Raw genomic sequence first — 25575 nt, 5'->3', positions numbered from 1 at the left:
GTCCTTGGGACAACATTTTACCAGACAGGAAGTGAGGGAAAATGTGCAACAGGTGAACAGACCACAATAAAAAGCTGAAAGAGGTTCTAGCACCCCCTACTTAACCTAAAGTGATATAGGTGCACCATTTCATGGAAGTTGACCACCCCTGTGTTAAAAGAACACTTTGGCGGTAGCAAAAGCTAAAGTTTAACTGAGAAGCCCTTCTCTTCAAACAGATCTAACAATGCAGTCCCTATCTCCAACATCAGGCAGGTTTTGGCTGTTCTTTCTCAATGCACAAGTGACTTTCTTGAGGAGTTTGACTTTGCAAAGCTGTCTAATGATAAATAGGGTATGATTCTTCAGTGAACAAAGTAGTGGCAACAATAATGGAAGCAAAACCTATAGCCTTAGTCATGTTCCATTCATATAATCACTACCTCTGACCTTAAAGTAGATCAGCCCGAACCTACATGACTCAAGAGTTTTTGGATGCAAACCCTGAAGTGACATAAACAGTGTGAATGTATAAAATGTTATAATGGTATATACAGCATAGATACTTAGAAAGCAAAGTGGCAGAAGTGATGACAGTACAGATGGCATGGCCTTTTATGGTTGAAGTTATGCCATTGTCTGCCATCTAACAAAACCAATGACTAGTTATTTGGCCAAATAGGGGAATTAATTTTGTTAGCAATTCATATTCTTTTATTCCAGAAGAAAACTTGTTTTGTTGTCTGTTCAAAGCTGACCACTCAGCACAGTGCACCTAATGATATTGTGTCCCTTGTGTATGTACACAAGGAATGCATTCTTAGAAATAATGAGATATTGCCCTATAAGGAACAGACTGGGCACCATACACATTTGTAAAAAATAGGCTGAACAATATGGCTGCCATCCTCATTCTGCTGGCCATGCCCCCTCATCCCCAGCTCCGCAGAACTGATTTTCTTCTGCATTCACTCTGTGTGTATTAACGCTTACTGCATCCTAGAACATTAGGTCTAATATGAAAAATGACAGAGGTTAGAGAATTTGTTTTTTGTATTTTATTTATTAAAAGTAAAAAGTGGTATTAAATCCAAATTCCAATATGTGATACAGTATATTTCTAGAGATTAAAAGGAAGTGGTCTACCTAACTATAATTATATAAAATATTATGATATCCTATGATGGCAAAATGTAATGTCAGAAGGCCTGTTTCTGTTTGGCTGTTTCAGTTGACTATCAAGAACTGGAGGAGGGATACACATATAGGAATGAAAAAATAGCTGCATTCCATGCCCGAGAACCACTTTTCCATTGGCTGTTTTAGTAAATTGACTTCAGGTGGATCTGATACATTTTAACTTTTTAATGAGCATCTTCTTGTTTCTGAGTTAAGGAGCGGGGTAGTGTTCATTATCCAGAAGTTTACAGTCCTAGAAGAGAGAAATGAATGTGTACATTAACCTGTTCACATAAGATGCTGACTATATTACAGGTAAAGAATCTTACAATCCTCTTAGCGATGACCTCCCTTCTTTTGAGAAACGTTTTCTTCCTGCACAATCTCTGCTTCTCTCTGTATTAAATGAAGAACATTTTATTATTTATTGGATCTGATATTTTCAGACATCCATTCATTTTAGTTTCCATCAAGGGTATACCATGGGTGTACCTCAAGGAGTGCAAGGAGCCTGTACCAGTTATGCCCCATAGTGAATTTGTATTGCAGTTAGAATTTTCAGGCAACAGGTTAGACAGGCAAAGACTTCACTTCCAATTTTACACAGCAGTTCATTGGTGTCAAAGAAAAGTATTTGACTTGTGCATTAAAGGAGACGTATTAGGAGAGTAAAATGTAATATTCCCAATACGAAGAGCTGGCGTGTGACACTTCAGGTGTCACATGCCGGCTCTATAGAACAAGAGCTAAGGAATCACAAACTGCTGATCGCTCAGCTCATGGTCTTTTCCCTGCAGAGAGCAATGACTATCAGTCACCGCTCCCCACAGGGATTCCCCCCTCCCCTCTCTGTTCCTCCAGCGTTCATTAGAGGGACAGGCAGGAGAGGAGGCAGGCACAGGTGGTTCTGCCTCTAGATAATATTGATGGGATGCAGCGTGGCTCTGAACTGTCAGCAAAATGTGGGCAGTAGCCTGATATATGCTGACTTTGGGTCACAGGAGGACATTAGTAAATGTCCTCCTGTGATCCAAAAGAAGAATAAAGCCAGAAAAAGGTTTGGCTTTAGTTCTCTTTTAAATGCTGATGTTATTTACAAAGTGATTCGTTAAACAACATGAAACAAACTGCAGTAATGTATCAATTTTATGTATAGCCACTCTAATTTACAAGGCTTTCTAAAATTTGCTGATAGATTAGGAATAATAAGTATACTGAATCTATCTTTTGAAGTCAAAAAGCACCAACAATCACTGCCAAAATCTATGCACTGAATAAAAATATTTTTATGTAGAATTGAAGCGGGGCCAGTTAGATGCTTTTAATACCCTAGCTACATACATAACAAGTTTGTAATCTCTCAGAGTTAGAGAATGCATTAATTAAGCACTTTACCGTTGACCGACTGTCAACAACTTTCCAAAAAAAATTCCCTACTGTAGAAATGGAAAACTACAGGTACTGTAGGTAGCCAGCCCATTTAAAAAACTTTGAAATACATCTATTCTATATGCAAAAAAAAAAAAGATATTGACATAGAGCACCTCAGTCCCTTATTACTTTTTTGCAATTTTTTGTACGACTACCAATACTTTTTCTCAAGTATTCGCCAATACCAATACCTTCTTTTAGTGTCATGTGACAGTTTTTCTAAAACAATACAGATGATTTTAGGACAGTGGTGGAGCCTCTGATTCTAAGCTGTAGAGTGACTACAAATATCAGCAATGCAGAAAACAATCAGCTATAGGGGACTACAAATCCCAGCAATACATTATACCAGGACTTGACAAATTTTCTTTGAATACCGGAGCCATCTGAAAAAGTTAGGAGCTAGAATTTTTTCATGGGGACGTTTTGCGTTCATGGGGAACTTTAAATTAGTTTTTGTTATTTTTAATTTTGATTTATTTAACTTAATTGTTTTCTTTTTTACTCTTTGTAGATGACCGGTCTGCTAGACTCCTAGTGTGACCTTTCCACTTCAACAGCTGTAGCTGAGGAATGACAGTTGCCTGCTGAGGCAACTGAATGTAAACACAGTAGGCAGTGGCTGGGAGCAATAGCCAGCCTGCTGTTGGCTATTTCACGGGGAATGCAGAGTCACAGCGGTTTCTCGCCGGTTGCCAGCTGCAGCCGTCTTTGTTGGAGGAGACACAGACCACAGCAGCGGCAAGAATTGAGCTTTCCAGCGCTCCTCACTTAGTAGTGACACGTGCAATACCTCCAAGCCTAGGCACCAAGACACAATTTCTAGTCGCATAGGCAACCTGGCGCCTGGGATTTGTCGTGCCCTGCATTATACAGCAATGCAGAATGGCACCAGTTATGAAGGACTACAAAACCCAGCAATACAGTATAATACTATCAGCTATAGAGGACTACAAATCCCAGCAGTACAGTATACAGCAATGTAGAATAATGCACAGGACAGAAGCAGCAGGCAATATTTCTAAAGTAGTTGTGGAGTCCAGGTGCAGTGTTGCTGCATTATACCTGTGTCTGATGTCTTGGGCAGAGGGTCTCAGGAGGGGGAGATGTACAGGCTGGCAGAATTGCTGTAAACAGGTGCCACATAGTTCCCAAGAAGGCTGCCACGAGGTCCCCAGCAAGCGCGGGACCTAAGGCAGCCGCTTTAATTTGAATAATTAAAGCGCCGGTATTGGTTTTTAGCATCAGAGCATGCGCAAAAGTATTAGTACTCGTGCAAATGCTCAGCATTGGCACCGTTAGTGATACTGGTATTGGTATCGGAGCATCCTTATTTTGAATTATATATCAGACTCACTCTTGAATGTAGCATAAATGCAACTTGTATACGGTTTATATATAGTTGGACATTGATAAAATATTTATTTATTTTTAGCTTTTTTCAAAGAAATGATGGAACTGAATATTATATAATGAATGTGGAATGAATGTGCAGACTGTCTGCTTTAACGTGAGGGTATTTTCAACCCAAATGGGTGAATGGTTTAGTTTTTACAGCACTTTTGTCCCCTCCTTTTCAAGAATTGTCAGTCAATAGTCCAAGAAAAGAAAGTGGACAATTGACTGACAAGCTGTTCCATCGCCTGTTGTGGCTAGCATACTCATTATTTAATTAACAGTTAATTAGGCAAATATGTCCATAGCCATTTCAAGTAAAGTAGACCATCTTCAAAAGTGTATGTAGACACCATGGGTGCTTACACTGAGGAAGGACCTTGTGTAATGCAAAGGGCCAAAGCATCAGTGATCAGTGCCTAAAAGCATGCATTATCAATACTGCATTCTATTACAGTTTGATCCTGATGTACCTGATCTACCGGGACTTCCACATGTGTATATGAATCTTCCTTTACTTCTTGGGCTCCATAAAGCTCACGTCGTACTTCCTTTACTTTAAATACCCCTCCTTCATCTGAAAAAAAAAACATAAAGTAAGACATACACACAACAACCTCAAGCTATTCCCCAATAGTGTATAGATTATTCCAGGGAAACTACTCACCCCCAGTTTCATTGTTGTTGTGTCTGTCTTTCTTGGTTGGACGTACCCGCACTGGTTTCGCATAAAAGACAGATTCCTCCTCTTTTTTGGGGTATTTGATACTGGAAGAATTTGGTACTGTACCAGTGGAATGGACTCTTCGCCCATCTCCCTAAATAATGATAAAATGATAATCACTGTAGCTTTCTGTGGATGAAGGGGGAAAAGGGGTTAGTCTAGTGCACATACCTGGACTTGAGCGCCATTAAGGCCAGAGTCACTAACTCCATCATGTGACACACTATAGTTCTTGACAGTCTAAAATAGTAAGATGATCAATAGGTAAATAGGTTCCTTCTTTAATCACTTTAAGAACCACAAATTCCAACTACTGGTCATTGCATATAATGGTAATAGTGTGCTATTTCTGACATTTTAAAATGACCATTGGTGATGGAGAATTCAAGGTCACCGTACTGATCCCTAGCCTAGTTAAATAGGCTGTAAATATAACACCAAACACTTTCCAATGCAAAGTAGTAGTAGTGTCCTTTTTATGCTCAGAATAAGCAAAATGCTACAAAATATGTGTGGTGAAAATGATTCTCGTGCCTTAATGAAAACTTGTAATGAGAGAAATATGACATTACTGACCTATGTTTCTCAAAATGCTATTTTCTCACCAACATAGCATTAAAGAGATAAGGAATTATGACTAGGAAGGAGGCAAACATACAGTACTGAATGTTAATGTTAATATAATGCAAATGTTAATCTGAACCCTATTAAAGAGAATGGTAACCAAATCTTTAAAATCAATTCTGGCTATTTTCAAGGCTAATAGGCAAGCGAATGTCACACAAAGGGCATAGAGAACTGAGCAATGTGTGCAGGGCAACATTAAAAAAAGCACAGTTTCTTTAATTAACATGCTTGGGGGATACCCTAAACTTTCCTGTCAACTGGTGCATGAAAGTGACCTGTACGATATATATACAATGTACTAAAGCAAAACTAACATTTAGAAAGAAAAAACATTTAATTTATATTGCCTTTATCGGCATTTTAAAAAGTATCCTTGTTTTCTTTGTAAATGTCAGTTTGATTTGGTACATTGTACATTACATTTTCTAGTTGCTTTACAAAGTGGTCAGGATTCCATTACCTTGTATCAGATATTTATGATTAGACCAAGATTCCGTTCTCAAATACCATAACCTCCATGCAAAACAAAAAGTAAATGGACGCGGGGTACCCGTTCCCCAAATCCGTACCAGGCCCTTTGGGTCCAGTATGGATTTTAAGGACTAAGTCACATAAAAAAATGGCTCAGGAAAGGAATGGGGGGCAACGAGCAAACCATACCAGGCCACATGCCCTTAAGAAAGGGAGGATGCCTTACCAGGGGGGGACCTCGCTGGCAAAGCCTCTTTTCCCATGTTAACTAGCACAAGGGCCCCATCCCCAGGAGGATGTAGGGATATCCAAGCTGGTGGCTTATTGGAATCTGGAAGCCCCGTTTAAAATAAGGGGACCCTAAGATATCCAGACCCTCCCCATATGTGAATACGTAAGAATTGCATAGTACCCCTACTCAATCACATAAAGATGCAGATTTTCATCAAACATGATGAATGATGCCTGTTAAACGCTGATCAGCCAAACATCCACATGCGGTGACTGCTTGCTGCATATCACAGCTCCCCGGACTGGCAGCTGTGATGTAAACGAAGGTGTGGGGTTGCTGATGATGTAATTGACCATATTGGCCATTGGCCATATTTATCCAATAATGTCATCAGCATCCTGCTCCTTTTTTTTTTCTTTCTACATTTAGCTATGAGCCAGGGAATCTCACGAATGACAGCTGAATGGACCAGACAGGGACGTGTCACTGGTTGCTAGGATGCCAGTGGCTGCTGACTTCCTAGCAACCAGAGAGAAGGGAGAACATGTCACACCACTGGTAAATGAAGCACTGGGCTGTTGGTCAGCATGGCGGTGAACACACCATTTAGTTCTCCTGTTGACTCAAATTATGACACTGTTCTGACACTCATGTGCTGCATGCATGTTCTCATTTAGGAATACTGAAGCAAGACACAGCCAGGAATACAACATCGTTAGAAGGATATTTCTCTCATGACAGGTGTACTTTAGGCACCAAACATATCTAACCTTTGCCAATGCCAGGTTATGTAAACCAAAGCAGATGAAGCCAGACAAATTCAGTTTATGTGAGAGAAGGGTGCTTGTTACTCTGCAAAGCATTACAATACATTTCAGTCTCAATGGCACATCAGAGTACTGTTAAGAAAGAACTCCAGGATTTTATAAAATGAACCCTTGCAGTGGGGCAACCCCGTATTGCAAGGGCTAAGTGCTCATTGTGTCTAGGTGCTAAAATAACAGAGATATACTCACCGAAAACTCAGAGCCAGCCAGCTGTCACAGCACTCCCTCCAGCCTGCCCCTTCCTCTGCAGCACACTGGAATGTTCCTCAGCATCCTCACGTCTATGCACAGTGTATAGATGTGATGATTTACTGGACCTTAGACCATTGCAGAGAAGAGACATTCTAGGCATCGGTCTAAGGAGAAGCCAGCTTTGAGCATTGGGTGGGTATAGTTTTTTTTTTTAAAGACACAAACGAGCAGTTAACCCTTGCAGTGCGAGGGTAGCCCCACTGCAAGAGTTAATAATAAAAAAAATCTGGAGTTCTTTTTTAAAAAAGCCACACGTCCGTCCCCTCTTATAAGGAACTTTTTGCTTACCACAACTTTAGGAATTCTGCGTTTAACACCAACACGACTTCTAAAGAAGAAATATATATGATATAAAGAAAACAAGAACATTTAAATGAGATAAAACACAAACAAAACAATGTAGTAATAGCACCAATTAAATTTTTTTTATAATTAATGGCGTACTTGTTTCCTCCGGGTGGTGTTAGAAGTTCCTCATAGGGAAGGCATTTAAACCTCTCTGATCCAACGGCAACATAATATTCACCAGATACCAGCTCAGCTCCAAATGAAATAGAGACTCCATCTAGCGTGCAGATCCTGGAGGAGAGAAAACCTTCACTAAGCCATATTTGGACATAACAGTAAAACACAGGACCAGCAGAGAACACATTACTATTAGAGGATAAGTGTTCTGAAACTTAAAACGGGAATGTGCTATTGGAGGCTCAGGTGAGTATAACTTTTTTAAATTACATTCCAGACGCAAATGAGCAATTAACCCTTCCAGTGCGGGATTAGCACAATTGCAAGAATTGAGATTATTTCTGTCCTGTCTTTAAGTGCATATAGATTTTAGTACAGTTTATTATCATTTGGAGAGTGGCTGGCATAGCACAATCTGCCAGTATGTACTTGGAAAATATAAGAAATGTAAGGAAATACACTTTTCTGTGTCTTATTTACATTTCTTTTTATTTTATTTTTTTGCCAGACTCCAAAATATATATTTGTAGGAAACCGCTACTGTAACGTTCAGAAATTCCTTTGCTCCGCTGTTTGGTTTAGTGAATTATGGCCCTAACATCTGCATGAAATGTTGAGCTTCCCATTCACATACCTCTTGTAGCAGTGATGTATGGGTTAAGAGATTTGTGGGCATACTGTTAAATTGTTTGAATACTGTATCATTTTCTCTCCCAGTGTTTAGTGTCCCTCTGCATTGTACTGCCCAGCATTCTCTATGGCTGGACATATTTATTTATGGCATTATGTATCACAGCAAAAAGATTTACTTTTCCTGTTCTGGTTTTTCAACATATATTTGTGTGCTTATACAACTCCAGTGTTCATGACAATCCTCGCAATGAATTCCTTGTGGGAAGTGACTTAGGATTCTGATTTAATGATTGATCTCCTATAGAAGCTCTTTAGCTAAATGGACACAGTTCTTCTTTGCACATTCAGATTGTATTTACCTTCTTACAGCTCCTCTGTACAGGTTGGCCTTTTCAGTGAGTAGGGTTAAAACCAGCTCCCATTCTTTCAGAATACTTGGTGGTATAAGAACACGAATGGGAGGCGTCAGAAGATCACCATTACGGAATACACTGCCAAAAGAATCAATTATTATATAACCACTGAAGCATATATGAATGAAAAGAGGTAGGTAATCTCGCACGCCAGCTGTAGTGAAACTACAAATCTCATTGTGCCTCTGCCTCTGGGAGTCATGCCTGTGGCTGTTAGAGTCTTGAACTTGTAGTTCCACAACAGCTGGAATGCTGAGGTTGCCTACCCCTGAAATAGAGAATGCGAAGGTTACTGTTTTTGTCACGCTAAATTCTCAAATGTCCTTACTATTTGGAGACTTAGAGTGAATACCATACAGAACCTTGCATAATAATGTGTACCCTTGACCATTTCTCTTCTTTTCCTGGAATAACAGATCCTTTACTTAAACCACTTGTAAACCCTGAGGCTGCTAATAAATAACTATGCTTTATACATTTCCTTAAACCTCTCTATAGAAACATTTAGCCCAAAATGCCTGCAAATATCTTTTTTTGTGACGGTTTATCAGCAGTCACGTGACCACTATCTGATGTCCTTATCTGCAATTACCAAGGTTTGGGGGTGGGGCTTCAAAATGGCGCTCAGCTTCTTCCCCCCAACTGGAAACAATGTCAGTCATAGGCTAAAGTGATATTAAAGTCAAAAGGTTTTTAAGCTATTTCAAATGCTGATTAAATTGCTTACAATGGATGCTGCTCCTGGATGATTACCAGTTTTAGGTTCCTGCAGAATCAGCTGGTCCCCGAGCACTGGTCCTGATATCCTGTTTTAGGGTGGCTCCTTTACCTTGCAGGGTCCCATGGAGCCACCCTTGTATGCGCTAGTAAGCTGTGTGTACATCCAGAAACACACAGGGACAGCAAGGCAAGTCACTCCCCTGCTCCTCAATCCTTCTTACTCCCTCCTTCCATTTCTAAGTTAGACAAAGTATGGCTGCTGGAGACTGATCAGTCCCTTATAATCTTGTACTGGACAGGAAGTTCAAGGAACCAGCTGAGAGAGTTGGAGTCAGCTGTTCAGAAACATGATGACTGTAAGCGTTTGGGCAAAAAGTTAAAGAAATGCTTTGCTGGACAATTGACTGTATCTAAGTGATCCATTTTTTCTGTTATAAACTATGAACAGTGTAGGAAGAGAGATGCAGGGAGTGCAGTGGTGAGCAGCATTAAAAAAGGGTTGCAGGGCTGTACAGAGGTGCGCAGTGTAGAAAGAGGGTGGCAGAGGATGGAGAGCGGTGCAGTGTAGGGGGAGGGATGCAGGGGGTGGATGTTGGAAATACAGCAGCATATGCTAATATGTACGGAATGTATTACTGACATTCTGATGCATACTGATAATTTGTCTTTTGAGCTGTAGATGGCGCTGTAGTGCAATGTTAGTTTTATATATACATGTCTATCTATGATACGCAGGACGTTCTTTTATATCTATATGTTTTCCTCACAATGCAGTATTCAGATGTAATATTCTTCTAAGCAAGTAAAACCTAATTCAGCATTGCTCAAGATCTCAGCGCTTCACCTAACACATAACCAACAGGTAATGGGCCCAGGCACCAAACAGAACACTGCAAGTCAACAAGAGCCACATCTACTCTAAGCTAGTAAAAGATGGCAAGCTGCTCAGATATGAAGTTTGCAATTGCAAAGCTCAACAATTCCAACTACCAACTATGGAAGTTCAAGCATGAAATGGTGCTAAGCAAAGACGACTTGTGGCAAGTACTGAGTCTGATGATAATGAGGTTTGAGTCTATTAATAATAAATATTGCATTCTCTTGTCCCCCTGTTCAAAGCAAATGCAGGCCTTCGTTTAGTCACTCCCTATTCCAAAAAACAGAGATCTGCTACTCTGCTAATCTTGCCTGTGATTTTTATTGCCCCAGTACCACTTAACAAGTGAGAGTCCCAAATCACCCTCTAAACCTTTTTATGGCTGCCCCTAATTAAAGGCATGCAAGCAGGCACTCATCTATTACCATTTGACAAGCTGATATAAACACAAGCAGGTCTGGTAGAGTTAATGACCCAGGTGACCCAGCATTCACCCAAAAGTCATAAAACTGAGTTGCAATATCAGCTCAATGTCATAATTTGGAATTGGACAGAGATATTGTAAAATTAAGAGTACAAATAGCTGTGTCTCACCACAACGAGAACATAGATACCAAGAATAAATCGTTTAGAATGAGCCACGACTGGAGAGGCGACATTTACCTTCCTGCCCCCCCCCCCCCCTTTCATTCATATCTCTGGTAGTTTCACTCTAAAGATAACGTCATGACGCATCATAATTTGTTAGACCATATGGAATACCAATACTCCACTATCATCTTAGTTATGAATTCAACTGTTTGGGAGGAGCAGAGAAGGAAGTGGTAAAGGCTCGTCCCTCCTGCTCTCTCTCCCCAGTCCTGCCCTAGGTGGCGGCTACGTGACACACCCTAGAGGGCTGGCAAAAAGTTGCTGGCAAGGCAACTAGAGAGGCTTGTTTTGTAACATCAAGAAAAGGAACTCCAGCAACATCAACAAGTCTTAAAATCACAGAAGAGTTCCCCTTTAATATGTGGACATCATCTGTGCAAGCTTGCTTGATGGAGAGCCCTTCAGACCTCTCTTTTGTTTATTGAACTTTGGACTCTGTCAGAACTCATAAAGCCAGGACTGTAAGCATTCTCTTTTTATTCCCTTTTGTTTTACTGTTGTATATATATTTTGTCTCTCTTTATTACTGCTTGCTAGCAGTAGATATAGGCAAAAAAACGTAAATACGCGTCCGGTGCCCCAGCGCGCAAAAATTACAATTGCGCTACACATGTTACATATCGCCGCGAACGTCGCAGTGAGAGCAATCATTTTAGGGCCATCAATCACTGATAACACTAAACTGATGAGCGGTAACAGCTTTTAAAGCGTCGCCTAGGGCCAATTTTGGGTATTATCGTTTTTTGAGGTTTCGCGCGCACGCAATTTTAAGGCTTGACATGTTTAGTGTCTTTTTACCCGACGTGACCCCATCTTTTATATTTTACCAAAAAATTGGGTAATAATAAATGTTTTATCATTTAATATAGGGGAAACTGTTTTTTTTTTTAAATTTCGGTAATTTTTCCTTAATATAGTAAAAAAATAAAACCCCCAGTGGTGAATAAATACCACCAAAATAAAGCTCTATCTGTCCCCAAAAAAGGGTATAAAATTCATTTCAGTACAGCGCTGCATGACGGAATAAATGTCAGTTAAAGTACCGCAGCGCTGAATACTGAAAAATGGCCTGGATGGGAAGGGGGTTTAACACCGCGGATGTCAACTGGTTAAAGTATGTGGTGGCAGTGAACGTTTGGTGTGTAAAGGGTTAACTGCAGAGTTAACCAACCCTAGTGATGATTGCTCTTAGTTTGCTGGCCTGAGATTGTTATCCTGCAAGCTGGGAAATCTCTGTGCAGGGTGAGACTGAAAGTGGTATTGTCAAATCCTTGTGAAGCCACGCTTGGTTCAGAACTGCATATACAGTGACGTGTGATTCACATACAGCAGGTTTGGGCCGGGCGTACGTCACACTGAGTACAGACAGATCCACTCATGGATCCATGGAGGAATGGGACAAAAAGAACAGGCAAGCAAAAGCAATTATACGTCTGCTAGTGGAAGACGACCAGCTCATCCACATAAGAAAAGAGAATGCAGCTAAAGGTATATGGACTGCATTACAAAAACTGCATGAGCGTTCAAACCTAAACAGTAAACTATATCTGCTACCCAAGCGATATAAGATGAGGCTAGAAAAAGGCCAGGAAATGTATGAACAATGCCATGCTGGAAATCATAAAACAACTACGTGCAATTGGAGAGGAAATGAAAGATAACCACGTGGTGGCATTACTGCTATGCAGTCTTCCAGAGTCATACAGTGCTCATATAAACCAGACCTGAGCAGGAACTAACACTAGAATACACCAAAGGAAAATTAGGAAAATAATCAATAATATGACAGAAGGAAAGAAAATACGCACAATGAAGAAAACGAGAAGGCCCTCAAGGTGCATGAGAGCGCAAAGCAAAACAAAGAAAGCAAAGCGTGTTTTCGCTGTAAAAAGACTGGTCACCTGGAAAAGGTCTGTTCAATCTGGAAAGCTGAGCAGCGAAAACATGAGGCACCTACAAGAGCAAGACATAAGGCAGCTATAAAGGAAAACTGCAGGCACATCATGGAGCGCTACCTTTAAAGTGACTGAGAACAGTATACCATGCGGATGGTGTATTGACTGCTGAGACGCAACAAGTCACATGACTAGTGATGAGACATTCTTCACAGAAATTGATTTCTGTGCAAAGGACAAAGTGTTCCTAGCAAACGGGAAAAGTATTACTGCAGAAGGTAACGGTCAAGGATTCTTGAAGTGCATCACACCGTCAGTGGACAAGCAGAGTAGCATTGTGAAAAATGTTCTGTATGTTCCTGACCTAGAAGGATACCTTCTATCAGTGAAAACCCTTGCTAATAACGGTCTCACAGTTCAATTCCGAGGTGATGAATGTACAATCCAAAACAATAAGCAAATCCTTGCAAAAGGAAAATTGGATGAACATCTGTACAGACTCATCACCGCAGACAAACAGACTCATAATCCACACAACATATGTATCCATCTTTGGCACAGACGACTAGGGCACCAAAACCTAGAAGCCATAAAAGACATAAAGAGAGGCAAGTTATTATCGACATACAATATTGCTCATCAGAAGAAATTACTTCAGATGCTGTCACCAAGCTTTTGCCAAAGGATCGTCACAGTTTCCTTCAAGAGAAGCAAAAAATCATTTAGCAATGCATATGCTGTTGAGAAGGGGTACTGGAAATACAGCAGCATATGCTGATATGTACTGATTGTATTACTGACATTCTAATGTACTGATATAATGTCTTTTGAGCTGTAGATGGCGCTGTAGTGCAATGTTAGTCTCTCTATATGCATGCTTATCTATGATACACAGGAAGTTTACCAAATATATGTTTCCTGCATAGTGCTGTATTTACATGCAATGTCCTTCTAAGCAAGTAAAACTTAATTCAGCATTCTTCAAGATCTCAGTGCTTCATCTAAACACATAACCAAGAGTGCAGAGGGGAGCAGTGTAGCAAGAGGGTTGCAGGGGCTGGAGAATAGAGCAGTGTAGGAGGAAGGATGCAGGGGGTACAGAGGTGAGCAGTGTAGGAAGAGGGTTGCAGGGGCTGGAGAATAGAGCCGTGTAAGAGGAAGGATGCAGGGGGTACAGAGGTGAGCAGTGTAGGAACAGGGATGCAGGGGCTGGAGAATAGAGCCGTGTAGGAGGAAGGATGCAGGGGGTACAGAGGTGAGCAGTGTAGGAAGAGGGTTGCAGGGGCTGGAGAATAGAGCCGTGTAAGAGGAAGGATGCAGGAGGTACAGAGGTGAGCAGTGTAGGAAGAGGGTTGCAGGGGCTGGAGAATAGAGCCGTGTAAGAGGAAGGATGCAGGGGGTACAGAGGTGAGCAGTGTAGGAAGAGGGTTGCAGGGGCTGGAGAATAGAGCCGTGTAAGAGGAAGGATGCAGGGGGTACAGAGGTGAGCAGTGTAGGAACAGGGTTGCAGGGGCTGGAGAATAGAGCCGTGTAGGAGGAAGGATGCAGGGGGTACAGAGGTGAGCAGTGTAGGAAGAGGCTTGCAGGGGGTACAGAGGTGAGCAGTGTAGGAAGAGGCTTGCAGGGGGTGCAGAGGTGAGCAGCTTCAGAAGAAGATTGCAGAGGGTGCAGACGAAAGCAGTGTTGGAAAAAGCGGGCAGAGGTGAACCCTGGTGCTTGGGGTGTGCGCATGTGGTGTTTTGGAAGCTGGGTGTCAGACTTTTGGGAGGCACCAGTGTCCCCTCTCCACCTGCAGTAGTGAATCGGTCACACTAAATTCAGGAGTAGCGCAGAGAGCGAGGAAGTCAGCGGCAGCATAAATGAGTGGAGGAGATCTGCACTGAAGGACACACACCTAGCACTGCATAGGCTGGACAGATGTGTGACTTGCCTAGTGGCTGCTATATATGTCTATCAATCTACCTTGTAATGATAACATGACTACAAGCTAGATCAACAGACATCCTTAGCAGGCACTAGAAAGCAGGCACTAGGTGAAAAAGATGTATGCTCATACAATAAATGCATGGAAACACATGTTTTGCATTTCCATATGTTTATTATAGAAATATAACGTTTGGGAATACAAAACTTGTATTTCCATACTTGTATTGCATTTTGAATGGGCTGTCTTAAAGTGGGAGGTAGTTGTTTTTTTTTTTTTTGGTTTTTTTTTATAGCAAAAGAGAATGTGTAAGTCTTTTTTGCCAAAAAAGATCATACCTGCCTGTCAGCAATCTTTTTTGTTTCTGTGCACTGAAATACACATGCCAAGATGAAGTAATTCCCGTGAGTTACATCATGCCGACCGGCCAATCAAGAGGCCAAAGACACTGAACCCGGAAGAAGCCCAGGAGAAGATGGCAGCACCAGATGGAAGAGCGGAAAGTGCAACATTAAAGGGGATTATTTTCGTAATCTCGGAGCCGGCTGGCTGCTACTCCAGTTGCTGCAGCCTCTCTCTCCCTCCGCTGCAGCAATGCAATGTCCCTTGGCGTCCTCACATCCTATGCGCTGTATTGGATGTGATGAATCACAGGACTTTAGACCGCCGGAGTGGGGGGGGGTGAGGCTCCATGGACCAGTCTATTAGCCAGACGGCTACAAGGTTCAACCACAAGGGTTAAAAATATTTTTGACCGGAGTTCTTCTTTAAACTTTCTTTTTATTTTGGGTGAAAATGTATTTACCAAGCACTAACAGCTGTCAAAGCACAATGGGGTGGGGGGATTAAAAACTGGAGCAGCTGTGCATGGCAACCAGTCAGCTTCTCTCTTTCATTTTCAAATCTTAACTGAACAAACTGAAGAAAGAAGCTGATTGGTTGCTATGAGCAGCTGCTCCAGTTTTGATGAATTCCCCCCAATAGGTCTGTACTAACATGGTTTTACCTTGCTGCAATCCCTAGTTAGCATCGCAATTAAGATGGATCGAGCTGCTAAAATTTGTGTGGGTGTTTTCTTTCTGTAATGGTACTAATAGTGCTTACATTGAAACTATCAGGTCTATTCACAAAAGGGTGAAGAGTTTGGAGAAGGCAGGAGAAGTGACACATCTAGGACAACATAGCTGATTCGGAAACATTCTCCAATTCAGCTCACTTTCCAGTTCAGCTATGTTGTCCCAGATTGTTGCCTTCTCCTGCCTTCTCCAGACTCTTCACCCTGTTGTGAATAACCCTGCATGTATATTTGGAGTGGTTTTTATTTCTATGTACCACCAATTTCTTCATGTTAAATTAATACACACCATTCCTATATTAAGTATACAGTGGGTTAGGTTTCACTTCATATCTCTACACATCTGTCATGTTTTCTATGAATGAACAGATTAACAGTCATTTCTTGAAGCGTTGCCAAACCAGTTTAAGCAGACAGTATGAGGAAATACTCACTGAATGATACAGGGAAGGTGAGATTCCTCCCTCCAGCGACCTGTGACTTTTGGCTTGTGGGAGATCTGGAAAAAACAACATTAGGGTGGAAAATGATCTCTGCCAACATTAATTATATTGTCCTATTCGTGGTAAATGCCCTTCCTACATGCTGAAGCCGTTTACCTTTGAACACGGAGAGATCAGTTCAACACCCTTCCTGCTGACCTAATTCACACACCTCTCCTCCCTTCTCATTACACAGTAGATGAGAGAACTAAACTTGTGCTAAGAAATACTTTAGTATCTAAAGGAAGGCAGGTTCACCTATTGGCTCTGCCTTCTCTATTAAAGAGGACCTATCACACAATCCCAACAAAGAAATCAGTAATGGAGATCATTCTGATTTTTCAAGTATTGATACTTTATATTAATTAATAGATAACCTGACAAATTTTAACTTTAACATTATCTTCCTGCTCTGTGCACCGACTATCATGGCAAGAGAAATCACACTAAATTGTGCGCGGCTATTTGGGATCCAGCAGCGGTGTGTGGTGCATTCTGGAACATTTCTGCTGTGAGTATCCCCCCTCCCCATAACATAGTTTTATTACCTGCATCAGCTGGAGTTACGCTTCAGTTTGTTAAAGGGTTGTTAAACCCTCCGTTTTGTTTTGCATATATCAATGGCTAGCAAGCAGTAGATGTATGCAAAAAATATTTAAAAAACCAAAAACCTTTGAAACAGGTTTAAACTTACCTGTGTCTTCACCGCGCGCTCCCGTCCGAAAATCTGAAAAACCTCAGGCGGCCGCAAAGGATCTTGCGGCGGGCTCATGCGCAGTTCAGATTTTCAGCCGGGAGACAAGGAGAGACACAAGGTAAGTCTATGGACGTGTGCACCCGCATGCATACACCGTGGGACAGGAAGTGCCAGCAAGGACAGAGGAGTCAACGCTGGATCAGATGGTGACAATGCTGCTCCCCAAGGGTGGCTCCATTGCTCTTCCATGGATAGAGTGGAGGTGTGAGCATAGACACCAAGACAGGAAGTGAGTTACTGTCCAGGTAACCAGGTGAAAATAATGGGGAAAAAAGCCTAAAAAAGGAAAACTAATGCAGCCAACACATCTAAGGACTGGTAGGCTGGAATATATTACATTTTTGATTTTAGGTTTAGATACACTTTAATGTATTTTGTTATTCACACACTTTAAAATATTTATATGAGCATAGTGTATATTGAGGATCATGATGTACACATAAAAAGTCACTAAGGCATGGTAAATATGGGCTTTAGCTTGTATAAAGCCTGTATTGTGTAGGGCAAGTATTTACAAAATGTTAAGAAAGCTTCAAGCAGCTTTGCTGAAGCCTTTTAAAGAAGAACTCTGGAAAAATTTTTTTTACTAACCCTTGCAGTGGGGCTACACCAAAAAAAGTTATACTCACCCTGACCTCTGAAGCCTCTCTCCTCCTATGTTGCAGCATTATAATCGTCCTCAGTGCCCTCACGTCTATACACAGTGTATAGAACATGATGATGTATGGGACCTTAGACCACTGCAGAGGAGGGGGAGAGAGGCTGGAAGGAGCGGTCTAAGAGCAAACTGGATCCAAAGTTCAGGTGAGTATAACTTTTTTTTTTAGCAGCTAGACAAAAACGAGCAGTTAACCCTTGCAGTGCAGGTGTAGCCCCACTGCAAGGGTTAATTAAAGTTTTGCTCGGAGTTCTTCTTTAAACAATCTTTAGCTTCATTTTGGGGAGGGGAGTGTTGTCTCTCACTAATCCAGCTGCTAGAAGGTTTCATTAGGCTTTAGTAAGCTTTAGCGCAGCTTGAAGCTTGTTTAGAACCTGCTGAAGGCTAATAACAGCTTTGCCTAACTATGTTTTCTATCCGGATACTGGAACTAAAGTTTGCTATAAAAGGTTCAACACACTTTATAAATACTTGCCGTACACTATTTATTTTCATACTGGTGCACATATGTATAAGGCCTAAGGGTTTTTTGTTTATTATAAAGCAGCCAATGATCCTTCACCTGTTGAGTTGTTCACTGTCATTAACAGAGTCCTAAAGCTAGTTCAGCACCCTCTGCTTTCAAATTGCATTTACTGTCATTTGCGAAAGGGAAATTCAGGTCTTAGTAGCTTTATAAATGCAGTGGTTGTTACAGCCACCCAAGCCAATCTTTTTAGGATGGGCACCTCTTTGAAATGGCAAAATGTTGATTGTACCAATGCTATACCTATTGATTGGGTATGGTCACATTTTCTCACATGCACTATAAAGACCTTAGATGCACTGCAGAATCTTCATCTGCATGTGCCCTCTTGTCCCAGCATATATTTGTACTACACAAATATGTATCTTCAGGGCAAGTGCCTAGTGAATGCAGTCAAATCTCGACAGCTTCAGCTTCAAATTAGAAACATGCCTCTAAAGCTGCCCATACACCTATTGATTATCTGCAAATTTTCTGTGGTCAGATGGAAAATATGCAACAGATTCTTCCATCTACGCTAAACTGTGTGGATGGAGGAATCTCCCGCTTGGCCAAGCTTTGGTATCTTGCTAGTCGGCCTCGCTGGCTCTCAAAATACCTGAACAATCTGATTGGATGCAGGCACTGTTCAGGTATTTTGAGCATGTTATATGCTATGTCTTCTCGTATACAAAAAAGAGATTGCGACCCCAAGCTAATGGCAAACTAGGTTTTGGGACATGGAGCATGACAAATAGATCTATAGAACTAAAACATAAAAAAGACCAAGCACTATTCATCTACAACACAATCACCACGGCAGATTTCATCTCCTGTCATGCTACAGATTAGGATCTTATGGGCAAGCTTTTCACTCCTAATGTTTCACGTATTTGTTCATGGCTTAATGTTAATAATATACTTCCTGTGTGTCTTTACTTTGTATAGCAGTATAGAAAGAATTCCGGGACACATCAATAACACAAAAAGAATACATTTTTTGAACTTACTTGTTGAATGTCTTTGGCTTTATTGGTCGCAGGTGGCTTAACCTCAGTGTGAAGGTAGCTGTGATGATACATTAATAATTGAGTTTAGATATATAACAAGCTCTTCTCTGTAGAATAGAAAGCCTCCTCCTGACTACCACAAAGTGAAAGAAAAATATAAAGCAATCCTTGTGTAATACTAAAGTTAAAAGGGCAACTGAAACCAAACTTTCTTTTTTTTGTTAGTTTCGGATAGAGCGGAGAAGGATTGGAAAAGCTTTCTTATAGCTGTCTGCATCCCCATTAGGGAGATTCGCCCTCTCTATTTGTATTGGTCACCGTTATCACTGAAAGTGAAATAAAGTCCCACATTTTGGGTTGTGATCAGAACAGAAATAGATAGGAAATCTTCCAATAGGTCACTAGTTCTGGTGATCCTGCTGACTATCAGGGATTTCCCTTGCTTTGGAAAGATTTCCTCTTACTTTCTATTGTGGCTTTTGGACAGGAAGTGGAGGGAAATCTCCTGAATGGGAGACAGAAAAGCTGGCAGGGGTTATTATAACCCTCCCTTACTCTATACAAAACTAACAAAAAAAAAGCTTCTTTAAATAATGTATCCCTCACATGTTGCAAAGTGTCATACCACATGGATAAAACACAAAATGGTTCTCCAAATTGTCATGAGGAATTGGCCATACAAAGCAAATACACCCCATAATCCATACTATACTTGTGCTTCTAAAGATAAATACCAGTTTCTGTTTATCTAAGGGCAACATGTACATCTGTCTGAGCATACAAAAGATAGAGGCTGAACAAAAGCATAGAACAAAAAATGAGGGAGGTCTAAACGTTGAGGAATTTTGTTATTACAAACGCCATAGCCAGGGAATAAAATAAAGAGGGGAAAGGGACAGGGGTTTCCAAATATTTAGAGGGGTGAGTAATGTGCCCATCGAGTGCACATCTAATTTTGGCTTCATTTTTTCAGCAGAAAAAAACACTACCTTTTGTGACTTTTGTACATATTTTAGTCTTGGTTAGTTGAAAGTTTTAAACTGGTGTCACACTATTGTGTCAACAGGAAGTAGGAATTTAGATAAGCTGTACTTACTGCACCACTTGAAGAGATAACACTATCTAGGTGGCGTTTACAAAGATGTAGACAGTAACAGATATGCATGTAAAACCAGGAGGGCTGTAGTCAGCCGTATGTAATATAGAAGACAATATAAAGCTCAGTGGTCTGCAGTAAATACCAGTTATAGGACAAACCTGCAAGCCCAAGTGGCAAAAGCCAGGCCACTGTCACATGGGGTGCTGGGGTGCACAAGAATCAGTTTTTAACATACCGTAATAGATCTTTTTACAGGGTGCATCAAAAGAGCAGCAAACCATATTTATTTTTTTTTGCAATGCACCGGTACTTCTCTGCAAATGTATGCCACAAGTCTGTACCCAAAGCAGACACAGAAATCATGAATGTTATTAAAACAGAGTGAAAAGAGTGCAGAAACAAACTTTGACTTTAGAAGTGATTCTCAACCATCGGGTCACAGCCTCCCTTCTGCTGAGCCGCATCTTTCTTTCAGGCAGAGTAAGAGAGATACCATCCCTTCTAAGCATGCGTTCATAATCATGGTAGCCTAGGCCACAGGTATTATGTGTGGATGTGTAGGAGGGAAGGCCACTGATGGCTGTGAGGCAGAAGATGTGGAGTATGTGGGCTGTTCGGAGTATCTGAGGAAGTGGTGAGCTGGACGTAGATATAGAGGCCTACAAAGATACGAGTTGAGCTTGAGTAAGATCTGGAGAGTGAAAGGCAATGTATACATGCTGTGTATCTGCACCTGCACACTTTCTCCTTCACAGTGTTCGGGAGCCAGGAGCAAGCGGACCTGGAACAGGTAAATAATTAGGTATTTGCCTAATTTTTTTTATTTATTTTTTTATTCATGGGGCATATATCTACTGCTTGCTAGCAGTAGATATATGCCAAAAACTTAAGACTTTAATTATACTTTAAGGTTATATGGCTACCTTTTTAGGTTAACCAAAAGTAACCAATGAAGCCTTAAAGAGGAACTCTCGGATTTTCAAAAGTTAACCCTTCCACTGGGGCTACCTCCACACTGCAAGGGTTAACTGCACATTTTGGTCTAGGAGCATAAATAAAGAAAATATACTTACCTGATCCTCGATTCTGCCTGGCTGGTGCAGGTCCCCACCGCTTCTTCTCCCTTGGGCTCTGCTCTCACTAAGGTTGAGGACCAGTGTTCTGGATAAGTTGGGGCCATGCAACTAAGCAAAGCCAAATCAAATGTTCAATTTTCCCTGGCAAATTCAACCCTTGTTAATAGTTCAGCATTGTACATAAACACAATACGTAAGTTCTATTTCTCCACCCTCTGTGAATACCTGATAAGGCTGGCACACTATTATACAATATACAGCAAACATACAGACTTTGTTCTGGTCCCTGGAGTGAGGGAATGATGTTTGATTTCACAGATAGCAGGTGTGTATATATGCCTAAGGTAGAGATGTATGTAGAAATAGTTACTTATATAAATAACATATATACTTACTCAAGCTTTCGGAATTTTTCAGTTCCCGCAGCCACATACTGCCCCCGATTCATGAGGTCGCTGAGCTGTGTCACGCGGTGCCCATTGCGTGGGGTGTAGATGCTTCGCACAGCAGTCGGGGCCTGGATACTCGAAGTTACCTCATTTAAGAAGGCCTCAAAAGTCACAAATTGCCTTACATTGACCACCATCCTGCGGCCGTTGTGGAAAGGATCCCCATTTCTGTACACCAAGACATTTTTTCCATGTGGGACCAGCTGTACCCCCGAAGGGGAGCTCATCCTTGGGTAGTGGTGGCGTGATAGTAAAATTGAAAACACAACAAAAAGCAAATGATCACCTTAAAAATGTGCTGAGGATAGATCAGTAGACATATGTGACAGTTCTATTCCTGTACACAAAACACACTTCTCTGTGTCCTACATGTCTATCACTCAGTTGCTGTGACTCTTTGTTGTTGCCTGGTGACAACTAGTTACCAGTGTGTGTGTGTAGGAGAAAGGAGGAGAGTGCCGAGTTACAGGAGACACACCTCCTAAACAAGAAGTGCAGATCACTTTACTTATACTTCACATGTGATGTACCTTCAAACAGCTGACACTTCAGACCTTATCTGATCACACATAGGAAAGTGCACCATACACATCAAACCTCTCAACAACTAGGGATGTTGAGAGATCTTCCCATGTTAGTTTTCATTATCACTGCGGGGTTTGCTACATTACACATGGAGAGGAATTTATCAAAACTGGAGCAATTGTCCATGACAACCAATCAGCTTCCATCTTTCATTTTTAAAGCTTAACTGTACAAACTGAAGAAAGAAGCTGATTGGTTACTATGAGCAACTGCTTCAGATTCTGTGTGCTCCATATTAGTTTTCATTACCACTGTGGAGTTTGCTGCATTACACATGGAGAGGAATTGATCAAAACTGGAGCAGGCAAAATTTAAAGCAGTTGCCTATGACAACCAATCAGCTTTTATCTTTCATATTCAAAGCTTAAATGAACAAACCAGAGAGAGAGAGCTGATTGGTTACTATGGGCAACTGCTCCAGATTCTGCCTGCTCCAGTTGTGATAAATTCCCTTCATGGTCTTTATCTGCTGTCACTGTTTTCTGCCATCACTCTTCTACCTGACTCAGCTAACTTTCTCTTGCAGCATGTGCACTTGTGAAAGGTTGACTGTCTTTTAGCACAGTGCTTCTCAACCCAAAATGGGTTGGCATGCGCCTTATGCTGCGCTAGGTGAGAGGCTCCTCAGCCTCCTCCTAGCGCAGCAGTGTCAGTTCTCTGGCCGCGCCGCTAGACGGAGGGGGGTGGAAGGATCCACCTGTCCAGTGGCGGACCTAATAACCAAAGGGCCCTGGTGCAAGAGAAGCGGATCACGCTGGCCCCCGACCCCCCCAGCGGTCTCTAATGTTGCAGTAGCGTGCTGGACTTACCTGAGACCCTGCAGAACACACCATAGATCCTGCATAGCCCACCTGAGACTCTCTATTGTGGGCTCTGCAGGGTCCCAGGTGGGCTGGCCTGGTCGTCTGGGTCCCTTTCCCTGTACATCCTCCCAACTCTTCTTACCTGCTGCTGCTGGGGTCCGGCCTCCTCCACCCCCTCCTGTCACCTCTGCCATGCCGCCCCGGTACCATTGATACCCATGTAAGAGGCCCCCCAGACCCCTCACATGGGTACCAGCCATACCCCCCTGACGGCGGTGTTCTTTCAAAATTTGTGACTACATTAGTATGTGTGACCGGTGACGTGGTCACGCGTTTTAACGCAATCCCGCCCAGTTTTTTTGTGGTGGAATGTGTCACCGCCAATAGGTGAAGCATTCCAGCGCTTTCCCAGCTGTTCCAGGGCAGATCGGCATTGCAGATGGTATGTGCAGGAGAACCGATCTGCCCTGAAACAGCTGATCGGTCCTGAAATGTCACTTCCATCCGACTGCAATCTCACATTCCACCGCACTCACAAAGTCGGATAGAAGTGACATTTCAGGACAGAACAGTTGTTCCAGGGCTGATCGGTTCTCCTGCACATATGATTTGCAATACCGATCTGCCCTGGAACAGCTGAGAAAGCGTTGGAATTCTTCATCTATTCCACCACCAAAGAACTGGGCGAGATTACGTTAAAATGTGTGACCACGTCACCGGTCACACATTCTAACGTAGTCACATTGTAACGTGGTCTCAAACATTGATAGAACAGAGGCTCTATTTGTAATAATTTAAAATCAGAGAAATATATTATAATAGCGAACATTACAGTGTAATATTCCCCATTATAATCCACTTTCCTAATTACATTATTAGACTTGGACTCACCCAGCCAGATCCTCACTGCAGCTCGGTCTCAGACAGACAGTGTGTGCATGGGGCGGGTCCTGTGACTCACTTCTCCTCTCCCGCCGCCTGTGTCTATGGACACGGCCGGGAGAGGAGGTGAGTCACAGGACCTGTCCCCTCACTGTGAAGCCCGTTGGCAGTGCGTGGCCCCCGATGTTCTAACGTCGGGACCCTGCACTGCCCCATATTGCAGGACCGGACCCCACTGAGGCTGTGGGGGTGCCCAGGACCCGACCCCACTGGGCCCCCCCCCACAGCCTCAGGCCCCGGTCCGGCTGCACCGGCGGTAGTTCCGCCACTGCACCTGTTTGTCTATAGTCCGTGATTACCCTAGACAAACTGGGTTCATAATTTATACCTTCAAGAAACCAAAAATACCCAGATTAGAAGGTTGATTTAAGTTTTATGAAATTTCTAGCCATCTAGTGGTACTTTGTAATTCTTTCTTCCAAATCAGCTGATATGCTAAAACTGTCAAGTCCCTGATTACACTAAACCAATCTAGCAAGAGCCAATTATATATGGGTTTTATGTATGGGTTTCACTTGACTACCAGGAGTTTAGAAAGGATAATAATAATGACCCCACCATGCTAAAATTATACCTCACAGCCACCCATCCAAACTTTCTTCTTCTTAACCTTTCTTCAGTTACAACACCCTTTAAAAGTATGTAAAATCTTGAGGCACCCCAGTCTAAAATGTCACGGATATTAAGGTGGACCCCACACAAAAATGTGTTTCTCCCTTTACATAGAAGTGCCCCCTTCACAGCAGAGTCACCATTTGCTTCAGTAGCCCCCCTTGCATATCAGAGTTCCCCCTTCACATCACAGTCCCACAAAATTTTGAGGCACCCCTGAGGAGGCCAGAAGGCACACATGGTTGAGAAAGGCTGATCTAAACCACACAAGGGGACATAAGAGGAGAAAAAAAAAAATGAGCCGTCACCAACCTCCTCAGATTCTATTGCCAACGAGAAGAATACTACAGACACCTCAATGGAACTGCTGATATTTTAAATCTACTGCTAGCCAACTCCATTTTAACCCTCCTTTGTTGTCCCATAACCAATAAGACGGGATATTCCCCTGGCCACAATGCTCACATGCTCCTCCCAATGCAAGATGAATGTAATGTACAATACGGCCTCAATAAAAAAAAAAAATACTTTTAGAAAATAATTTCTCTTTATTTTTTACTATTTTTAGCACTGGTTAAAACAAACATTTTATTGTAGTGTAAAAATAAAGTTGATCTCTTGCAGGTAAAAAACATGAGCTAATATACAATATAATTACTATGTCAGATGCATAGCCCAGAAGAAAGTCACTGTATTGCACAACTTATGTGACAGGGAACAAATAAAAGAACTCTGATGGAGATGCAGCGCAATGTCTTGCTTTCAAAATGTGATGCATATCCTGATCAGCTCTGGATTCCCAGCCTCTGCCTTACCATTAGATACTG

At 41.9% G+C, this 25575-nt stretch overlaps 2 protein-coding genes across 2 annotated transcripts in view; both read right to left on the bottom strand.

The window, feature by feature from the left end:
* Positions 1-1428: 1428 nt before the first annotated feature.
* On the bottom strand, positions 1429-22133 carry DCDC2B (doublecortin domain containing 2B). The gene is made up of 10 exons (XM_018571878.1): positions 21753-22133; positions 19155-19240; positions 16205-16244; positions 8575-8706; positions 7562-7696; positions 7406-7442; positions 4886-4948; positions 4652-4802; positions 4458-4561; positions 1429-1554 (listed from the first exon to the last, which is right to left on the bottom strand). The coding sequence occupies exons 1-10, from the start codon at positions 22031-22033 to the stop codon at positions 1495-1497; spliced, it is 1089 nt and encodes a 362-aa protein (XP_018427380.1). The 5' UTR covers positions 22034-22133; the 3' UTR covers positions 1429-1494.
* A 3367-nt stretch (positions 22134-25500) lies between these two features.
* The window catches only part of IQCC (IQ motif containing C), a 7307-nt gene continuing 7232 nt past the window's right edge, over positions 25501-25575 (bottom strand). The window contains exon 5 of the mRNA XM_018571876.1: positions 25501-25572. Coding sequence (XP_018427378.1) covers positions 25534-25572 — 39 coding nt within the window. The 3' untranslated portion in view covers positions 25501-25533. The remainder of the gene's footprint in view (positions 25573-25575) is intronic.

This window comes from Nanorana parkeri, unplaced genomic scaffold, assembly GCF_000935625.1.
Source record: "Nanorana parkeri isolate BGI_ZX_2015 unplaced genomic scaffold, ASM93562v1 scaffold1857, whole genome shotgun sequence".
NCBI classification, from domain to species: domain Eukaryota; kingdom Metazoa; phylum Chordata; class Amphibia; order Anura; family Dicroglossidae; genus Nanorana; species Nanorana parkeri.
The sequence above is the reverse complement of the archived record's forward strand: the minus strand, read 5'-3'. Positions and strand labels throughout refer to the sequence as shown.

Bases quoted from the DNA above. Each gene is read 5' to 3' on its own strand.
- DCDC2B (XM_018571878.1), bottom strand. From the start codon at position 22,033: ATGAGCTCCCCTTCGGGGGTACAGCTGGTCCCACATGGAAAAAATGTC. The intron at 8,707-16,204 runs GTGAGTATTTCC...TTCTTTTGGCAG, and splicing joins CACCTTCCCTGTATCATTCA to TGTATTCCGTAATGGTGATC. The intron at 4,562-4,651 runs GTGAGTAGTTTC...TTTTTTTTTCAG, and splicing joins CAACAACAATGAAACTGGGG to ATGAAGGAGGGGTATTTAAA.